General features: G+C 37.6%; 1 protein-coding gene across 2 annotated transcripts; it reads left to right on the top strand.

The window, feature by feature from the left end:
* Positions 1–1,513: 1,513 nt before the first annotated feature.
* LOC126626804 (zinc finger protein BRUTUS-like) lies at positions 1,514–9,000 on the top strand. Of its 2 annotated transcripts, XM_050296199.1 has the most exons (14): positions 1,514–1,981; positions 2,533–2,742; positions 3,696–3,890; positions 3,979–4,343; positions 4,696–4,921; positions 5,138–5,306; positions 5,405–6,595; positions 6,875–7,046; positions 7,186–7,407; positions 7,513–7,650; positions 7,752–7,986; positions 8,090–8,149; positions 8,284–8,355; positions 8,653–9,000. In XM_050296199.1, exons 1-14 carry the CDS (start codon positions 1,691–1,693, stop codon positions 8,791–8,793), a joined length of 3,687 nt encoding a protein of 1,228 aa, XP_050152156.1. In that variant the 5' UTR covers positions 1,514–1,690; the 3' UTR covers positions 8,794–9,000. The 2 variants fall into 2 exon arrangements, with proteins under 2 accessions (XP_050152156.1, XP_050152157.1); XM_050296200.1 differs by lacking the exon at positions 1,514–1,981 and having other exon boundaries at positions 2,546–3,552.

The following is a 9,000-nucleotide window of genomic DNA, read 5'->3' as shown; positions in this document are numbered from 1 at the left end:
TAACGAAACACTCCTGATACGGTTCACTTTTAACGATCTTTTTCATTAAAACTAAAAGTTTTTTTAGACTTTTCATTAGTTTTCCTACGTTTTTTTAAAGCCCTAAACCCTCTACTCATCTTTGTTTTCTCAATAAGATACATGATTTTTTGTTTTGTTTTTTATTATATACATGCATTGATTCTTAATCACAAAAATAAAAATAAAAAAAATCTGAATTATCGATAAATTAATAAATTATTCATTTATCGATATAATAATAACTTCTTTAATTAATAATTTTTGTTAGTTCTAAATTTCTAACATTATTCATTTATAGAAATTTCACCATACACCGAACCCTCAAACAATAATCTCCCCAAGTGATCCATTTCCTAAGTCTAACCTTAAAAATATTTTATTTTATGCTTAAGCAAATAAAGATACAATCATACAACAACGCGATATTAAAATAGAAAAAATTTAATAAAAACAGAGTATGCAGTTCTGAAAGAAATTGCAAACGACTCAAAAACTCGACAAAACTGAGGTGTAACTTGTGGGGGCGTGGGCTGGCACGAGCCTAGTCAAACCACAGCACAATTGGCACGAGCACCCTGTGTGCCTTCAAGGCTTCAACCTTAAACGCCCTTCCCTTTCTAGTCTTTAAATCTCCAACCATCTCGAAAACGACTCACTTAATTATTTGATTTCATTTTCTTACACCACAAGGATTAAATTAGTCTGCTTTCAACGTATAATAATGCATATGTATAGTTTGATGTTCAAATAATTGATCAAGTTGGTAAGGCTCTTAAATTACCAAATACTATTAAGCACTCTTTTAGGTATGAGCCAAAACAAATTGAGTTTTAACTCTAATCAACAAAGTTAAGATTGAATGCCTCTATACCAAATTTACGTAGTTATATACAGATCGGAAGTGGTTGTATTATTTACAGCCCCCAAGTTCCATAAACAATTTTAGGCTATATAAAACTTATAGAGATAACCTTCGCTAACCTTTTAGCTATTAATTAACTTTTAAAAATACAAAGTCTGGCTCAGCTACTGATCACATACGTATCTCTATAGAATTCAAGCACGCATACGTCAAGCTAATTGAATTTGAACTACTGTGGCTCTTTTCCGTGGTTTTCCTTTATGGTCATGCTTCAATTCTTCTTTATTGAAGTCAGAATGTCGTCAGTTATGATCGAATCCCTCTTTGAAAAACCTGACAGAAGCTGGCATTAGATATTTTTTGTTTTTATTTAATTATAAATGGTTCGAAATAAGAAAATAAGGAAAAAAATCACCAATTTTGTTTCAAAAATTGGATTAATTGAGAGAAAAGAAACAAATATTTTCTGTATGAAAAAACAATTCTTTGGTAATTTCCTTACCATACATGAACAAGTGCCTCACGTGACTAGCCGTTAATGACATCACCGCCCACAGTGGCGAACGTCCGCGCCACGTGGCGCCGTGCGGACTATAAAAACTCCTCTTCCTCATTCCCCATCTTTATCGACCTACTCCTTCTCCGTCGAACGAAATAACCGACAAAAATTAAATTCGGATAAAAATACTGTAGAGAGAGAAAGTTCAGTTATCAGAGCAAGCGCCCAGCTAGAGAGAGAAAGAGAAGGATAAAGCGAGAGAGAGAGAGAGAGAGAGAGAGAATTCTCCGATTTCCTGGAAGACGGGGATGGCGGCGCCGTTAACGGATGGAGGCGGAGGACTGGTGGTTCTGTCGAATTCCGTCAACAAGGTGGAATCGTCATCGGTCAATGGCTGCTTGGCGAGCACGGAGGAGCCGACAAGGAGGCCGATTCTGATTTTCCTGTTCTTTCACAAGGCAATTCGGAAGGAGCTCGATGCGCTCCACCGACTGGCCATGGCCTTCGCCACCGGAAAGAGAACCGATATACGGCCGCTGCTCGAGCGCTACCATTTTTTGAGATCGATTTACAAGCACCACTCCAATGCCGAAGACGAGGTCAATGATTTTTCTCTCTATTTGTTGGATTCGGTTTTCGTTGAGTTTTGAAATCGCATTCAGGAATTTCAATTTGTTCGAAGAAATTAGTTTATTCTGAATTTTGATAAAGTGTTGATTTCTGAATTATAGCTGTATGTCTTGGTTTCTTGTGTATAATCTTTGATATTAGTGAAGGTTTTGCTGCAATTACATGTGTGTTGGTAAAGATTGCAATTTTATTTCTAACATTTTAAGATATCATGATCCTTTGTTGATATAGCTTTGTTCAATTTCCGAACTGGGATGGTGTTTCGTTTTGCATCATCAAAGTAGAGTTAATATTTAATGGCTGAACTTGAACTGTATTCTGTTTTTCAAAATTTTCTTTCTTGTTTAAGTTTTCTATCAGCCCGGCCATGCAATGTCACACGGACATTTTGTTTTCCGCTGCATCTTCTCTTCTATTTATGGTTTCGAACACTTGTAGTGCCATCAGAACAAAAAATTAATAAAAAGTCGCAAGCTTCTTTGTATCTTTCCAAATCAAGTGATTGTTTTTAGAAATTCAGGTAATCTTTCCAGCTCTTGATATACGCGTGAAGAATGTAGCACAAACATACTCGCTTGAGCATAAGGGCGAAACAAATCTTTTTGATCATCTATTTGAGCTGCTAAGTTCAAATGCGAAAAATGATGAAAATTTCCCAAGAGAGCTAGCGTCTTGTACAGGAGCTCTACAAACATCAGTTAGCCAACACCTGGCAAAGGAGGAGGAACAGGTGCTGATTCTTTTTTTGAAGTTTGAATCTTTACTCTTTTTTTTTATATACCATCAGTTGGGCCAACGTGTTATTCCTAATCATTTACGTGTTATTTGTAATTGCTTTTTATGGATGAAAAAAATGGAAAGAGAGTTTCTAAAATAGTTGGTATTCGTATAATATTTTCTAGTGGTAATACTATGACGTGGCTGCATATGTGGTTATACTATGTCAGTTTGTGATAAGCTCCTGGTGGTGTTCTATGGAAAGTATAATAACCATTAATGATCATCACTTTTACTTATTTTTCCTCATGAAATTCCTTAACTAAATGTACTGGCCATGCAAATCCAACTTTGCAATTTTGGTCTATTAGGAGCTATGACAAGTAAGAAAATCTGATGATCACCATAGTTACTGAACACAAAGTTTCCCGACAAAGTTCAACCACTAATATACTGTTAGTTGAGTTTCTGCCCTGGAATGTTTTCAATTAGGAGCTACAAAACTGTCTGATTGGTAGCAAGCACATGTATTCCACACAAAATCCCCTTTCTATGTGCATCAAGTTGTCTCTGTTAGTGTGTACACATAATTGACTCATCTCTCTCTCTCTCTCTCTCTCTCTCTCTCTCTCACACACACACACACACACACACACACATACAAACACACACACACACACACACACACATCAACGACAAGGAAACCCCACGCATCCGCAGTAGGAAGGGAATGGAGGAACTACGGTAAACTAAGGGACCCCCTGGGAGATCTTTCTTCATATAGTGTGAGCACCACAATAGCTGTCCATACGAACTGGAAGAGGTGATGACTTATGCTTCTTAGGGAACTTCCGTTTGTCAACCAAGGGACCTCCTTGGAGGTCTTTATTCATATTCCAGAAATGTTCTTTTATGCTGAACTTAGACAGTGAGATCGGAACTTATTTTCAGTTTTATTTTTGGCAGGTCCTTCCCTTACTCATTGAGAAATTTTCAGTTGAAGAGCAGGCAGCTCTGGTCTGGCAGTTTCTGTGCAGCATTCCTGTGAATATGATGGCCGAGTTCCTTCCATGGCTTTCATCATCTGTTTCACCTGATGAACATCAGGATTTGCAAAAATGCTTAAGGAAGATTGTTCCAGAGGAAAAGCTTCTTCAACAAGTAATGTTCAGAGTTGGTCAAAGAATTCAGTTTTTTTCTAGTATTGCTCTCCAAATGCACATAACTGACAGCTCTTTGTTACTTGAAGGTCATTTTCACCTGGATGGGAGGTAGAAACAGTGTTGACATGTTCGGAAGTTGTCTAGATGCCCCTCAGTTCCAATGTTGTGTGGATTCTGGTGCTAGCACATCAAGTCAACATATGGAGAAGGAAAATTCTGCATGCGAGTGCAGGACTGGGAAAAGGAAGTACTTAGAATCAAGTACTGATGTTTCTGATAACATTGCAGGGCACCCAATAAATGAAATACTTCTTTGGCATAATGCCATTAAAAGGGAGTTAAATGAGATAGCTGAGGAGGCTAGGAAGATACAATGTTATGGAGATTTTACTAATATATCAGCTTTCAATGAGAGGTTGCAATTTATCGCTGAAGTTTGCATCTTTCACAGGTATGTCTACATATCTATCATGTATCTGATGGAAAGTCAACTCATTTAACTTCTGCTGGATTTTAGTTTTTCTTCCATTTTGAATGATGTGTGGTTAGTAAAAAGTTTCTACTATGCTTGCATGAATTGGTACTGCAACATGTTAAAGCTAATATGTCATAGGGTATGATTCAATTTTGGTATTAAATTTTTAATAATTCCAGTTTTTCCCTGTTCTCTACTCTTTGAATTGTTTCTGTCACTTGATGTATCATTTAGAGTCTGCTCCTAATGAATTCCTCACCTGCACTTGTGATTATATATCTTAATTTCTCTCCTTTTTATTTTAACATCACTTATTTGCTGATTTCAGTATTGCTGAGGACAAGGTCATATTTCCAGCAGTTGATGGAAAAATTTCCTTTTTCCAAGAGCATGCTGAAGAAGAAAGTCAATTCAACGAATTCAGGTGTTTGATTGAAAATATTCAAAGTGCAGGAGCCATCTCTACTTCCGCTGATTTTTATGCAAAGTTATGTTCTCATGCTGATCAAATAATGGAAACTATCCAGAGGCACTTTAGCAATGAAGAAGTTCAGGTAAAGTTTCTTTATTGCTACAATAATTCTTCTGGATTTTTTTGGTGCTTTTATAAGTTGTGTGGAAGGTTGATTACCTCATAGAAATTATATTTAAATGATAATAAATTGGTAGCACGGCATGTTCGATAATTATTAGATAATAGATACTAGAACTACAGAATTAATATCCCATCTAATTCCTAACGGTAATTGCTCCATTCCCTGCATATCTAGGTTCTTCCACTTGCTCGAGAGCACTTCAGCTTCAAAAGGCAGCGTGAACTTTTGTATCAATCTTTGTGTATGATGCCCTTAAGACTGATTGAGCGTGTTTTACCTTGGCTGGTTGGAACGTTGACTGAAGATGAAACAAAGAATTTTCTCAAAAACATGCAGTTAGCAGGTTCTGTATTTATTGTTTATGTTCACCTTTTAATTGAAAAATATTAATAAAAAAGTTTACTAGTCATTTTCTATTCTGACATCTAGTTTATGATTCAGCTCCAGTGCCTGATTCTGCTTTAGTAACACTCTTTTCGGGATGGGCATGCAAGGCTCGTAGTCAGGGTTCATGCTTGTCGTCAAGTGCAATTGGTTGCTGTCCTGTTAAAAGCTTCACTGATATTGAAGAAGGTTTTGTTCGTTCAGCATGTGCGTGTTCTTCCGCATCGTCTGCTAGAGACAGCCTGACACCAGCTCAAGCAAATAATGTGAAGAGGCCAGCCAAACGAAATGTTTCTATGTCATGCAAACACAATGGTAGTGACCAGTCCTGCCGTGTCCCAGGTTTAGGAGTGAACAGCAATAATCTTGGGCCGAGTTCTCTTTTTGGGGCCAAGTCTTTGCGATCCTTATCTTTCAGCTCTGGTGCCCCATCACTGAATTCCAGTCTTTTTGTCTGGGAAATGGATCATTCTTCTTCTGATATTGGCTGTGGGGAACGCCCTATTGATACTATTTTTAAATTTCATAAAGCCATACGCAAAGATTTGGAGTATTTAGATAGTGAATCTGGAAAGCTTAGTTATTGTGATGAAACCACTCTTCGGCAGTTCATAGGAAGGTTTCGTTTACTGTGGGGATTATACAGAGCGCATAGTAATGCGGAGGATGATATAGTGTTTCCTGCACTGGAATCCAAAGAGGCGCTTCATAATGTGAGTCACTCATACACACTGGACCATAAACAGGAGGAGAAATTATTTGAAGATATCTCATGTGTTCTGTCGGAGCTTTCTCACCTTCATAAAAGCTTGCAAAAGGATCACATGGACGAGGATTCAGCTGGAAGTAGCATTGGCTTTTCTGCTGCTAATGGTAACTACTCTAAAAAGTATGACAAGCTAGCTACGAAGCTTCAAGGAATGTGCAAATCAATCAAGGTTACACTAGATCAGCATATTTTCAGGGAAGAACTGGAGCTGTGGCCATTATTCGGCAGACACTTCACTGTGGAGGAGCAAGACAAAATAGTTGGCCGCATTATTGGGACCACGGGTGCTGAGGTGCTCCAATCAATGTTACCATGGGTGACTTCTGCACTTACTCAGGATGAACAGAACAAAATGATGGATACGTGGAAGCAAGCAACTAAAAATACAATGTTCAATGAGTGGCTTAATGAATGCTGGAAAGGAATTTCAGAATTAACTTCACAGACTGAAACATCGGAAAGTAGCACTCCTCAAAAAGGTTTGTATCACGATCTGGGTGTTTTTGTCGAAGATAAACACAGTTAAGGCAGTCAATCCACCATGTCGAATGAGGGCTATGCCTTTGTCCTGACTCCTAATGGGAAATATTAGACTTTTTAGTACCATCAAGTTAATTTTTGAATAACCAACTTGATTTTGGGAACACAAGTACCAGCTGGACCCCAATTATAATTCTGAGCTTCAGTGAATTTAATGTCTAAAAAGCTGCCTCTTAACTGGATTAATTTAGCTTATCTTAACTTTTATTTTGTTTTAGGGGTTGAATTTCAAGAAAGCTTGGATCAGACTGATCAGATGTTCAAACCTGGTTGGAAGGATATTTTCCGTATGAATCAAAATGAACTTGAGTCAGAGATCAGAAAGGTTTATCGTGATGCGACTCTTGATCCAAGGAGAAAGGCATATCTTGTGCAGAATCTTATGACTAGGTTAGTTCTATACTAACCTTCTAGAATTTCTCAGATTACTACACTATCTTATTCTGACACAAAAACTAGATCATGACGTCTAAAAAACATAACCCTATTGGCCAAAATTCCTAAATAATGATTGACTCGTTTATTTCAGCCGCTGGATAGCTACTCAGCAGAAGTTACCTCAAGAAATAGCTGGAGAATCATCTAATGGTGAAGACATGGTTGGACACTCACCAATGTATCGAGATGCTGAGAAAAAAGAGTTTGGGTGTGAACACTATAAAAGAAACTGTAAACTCCGAGCTGCTTGCTGTGGCAAGTTATTTACGTGTAGATTTTGCCATGACAATGTGAGCGATCATTCAATGGATAGGTACTTTTCAATTATCAACACTTATATTTCAAGTTACTGCACATTAACTTTATTCTTATTCTTCTTTTTGGGGTAATACCTCTGACTTTCTCTTAACCATTGCAGGAAAGCAACATCTGAAATGATGTGCATGCGCTGCCTGACCGTTCAGCCTGTTGGGCCAATATGCACTACACCTTCATGCAATGAACTCTCCATGGCAAAGTACTACTGCAATATATGTAAATTTTTTGACGATGAAAGGTATATGAGTTCTTAATTGAAATTTCAATTTTGTACATATTTTAATTCTGATAATTAGTGAATTCTTATGTGTAAATTACATCTTCCTTTTACAATTTCAGGACTGTGTATCATTGCCCATTTTGCAATTTATGCCGACTTGGAAAGGGTCTTGGCATTGACTTCTTTCATTGCATGACATGCAATTGTTGCCTGGGGATAAAGTTAGTGAACCACAAGTGCCTGGAGAAGAGTTTAGAAACAAATTGCCCCATCTGCTGTGATTTCTTATTCACATCAAGTGCAACGGTTCGAGCTCTGCCTTGTGGCCACTACATGCATTCTGCTTGCTTTCAGGTCTCTGTTTTTATAAAGCTTCTTTTTAATCCATTTGCCATGTGCTTTTCTCCTTTCTTTTTAAAAGAAAGTAAAACTAAACTACCGTGTCGTTTTCTATTAGGCATACACTTCCAGTCACTATACTTGTCCAATTTGCAGCAAATCTTTGGGAGATATGGCAGTAAGAGGATTTCTCGTTTGTTTTTAACTTTTTTCTTCTTCTTTTTTCGTTACTGGAGAAGCTTTGTCATTATCTCTTGAGATCCTTTATGAAACCCAACTGTGAGATCTTTCTTAATCTCTATACCTACTCAGGTTTACTTTGGCATGCTTGACGCATTATTGGCTGCCGAGCAGCTTCCAGAGGAATACAGGAACCGTTGTCAGGTACATTGCTTCTACTCATTTTATTATATTCATGTTCTCGAATTTAGTCATCTTGACATGCTGAATTAGTAGGTCTCCTATCTCAAAGAAGATTACAAGGTTCTACGTTATGATAGTTCCGTCTCATTCAAACTTGCGACTTGGTCTTCACGTGTTTAATTTGACGATATTATTTGTTCTGTTACTTTTCATTTCCTTAAAGACAGCACATCTTCACTCGTGATAGATGCATTATTTTGTTGAAATTTAGAGGCGTAATAGTAAAGGAACCATCTGACAAGTTAATTTTCCAACCAGGACATTCTATGTAACGACTGTGATCGAAAGGGTACCTCACGGTTTCACTGGCTATATCACAAGTGCGGGAACTGCGGATCTTACAACACCCGGGTGATCAAGGGGGAGACATCATATACCGACTGCTCAACACCGAACTAAAGACAGGTTTTATTTTTTGACAAAGAGATGTATACATGTTGGTTTGTAGATACTTGTACAGGCAATTCAATTTTCCCGTGACCATAAAACTGGTTATTTGACATCCGACACAGCAAATTTTGTAGAAGCCTGGTAAGTATCATCCTGCCTTGGTTTTGAGACATTCATTTTTCGAACGGAGCGCATTGAAAGCCATCTGTATATAAA

This window comes from Malus sylvestris, chromosome 6 (genome assembly GCF_916048215.2).
Source record: "Malus sylvestris chromosome 6, drMalSylv7.2, whole genome shotgun sequence".
NCBI lineage: Eukaryota > Viridiplantae > Streptophyta > Magnoliopsida > Rosales > Rosaceae > Malus > Malus sylvestris.
Note: the sequence above shows the minus strand (reverse complement) of the source record. Positions and strands in the feature narration are given on the sequence as shown.

Excerpts from the sequence above, each read along its gene's own strand:
- LOC126626804 (XM_050296199.1), top strand. The coding sequence starts at position 1,691 with ATGGCGGCGCCGTTAACGGATGGAGGCGGAGGACTGGTGGTTCTGTCG. Across the intron at positions 7,047-7,185 it reads GTGCAGAATCTTATGACTAG|CCGCTGGATAGCTACTCAGC; the intron begins GTTAGTTCTATA and ends CGTTTATTTCAG. Across the intron at positions 8,150-8,283 it reads AATCTTTGGGAGATATGGCA|GTTTACTTTGGCATGCTTGA; the intron begins GTAAGAGGATTT and ends ATACCTACTCAG.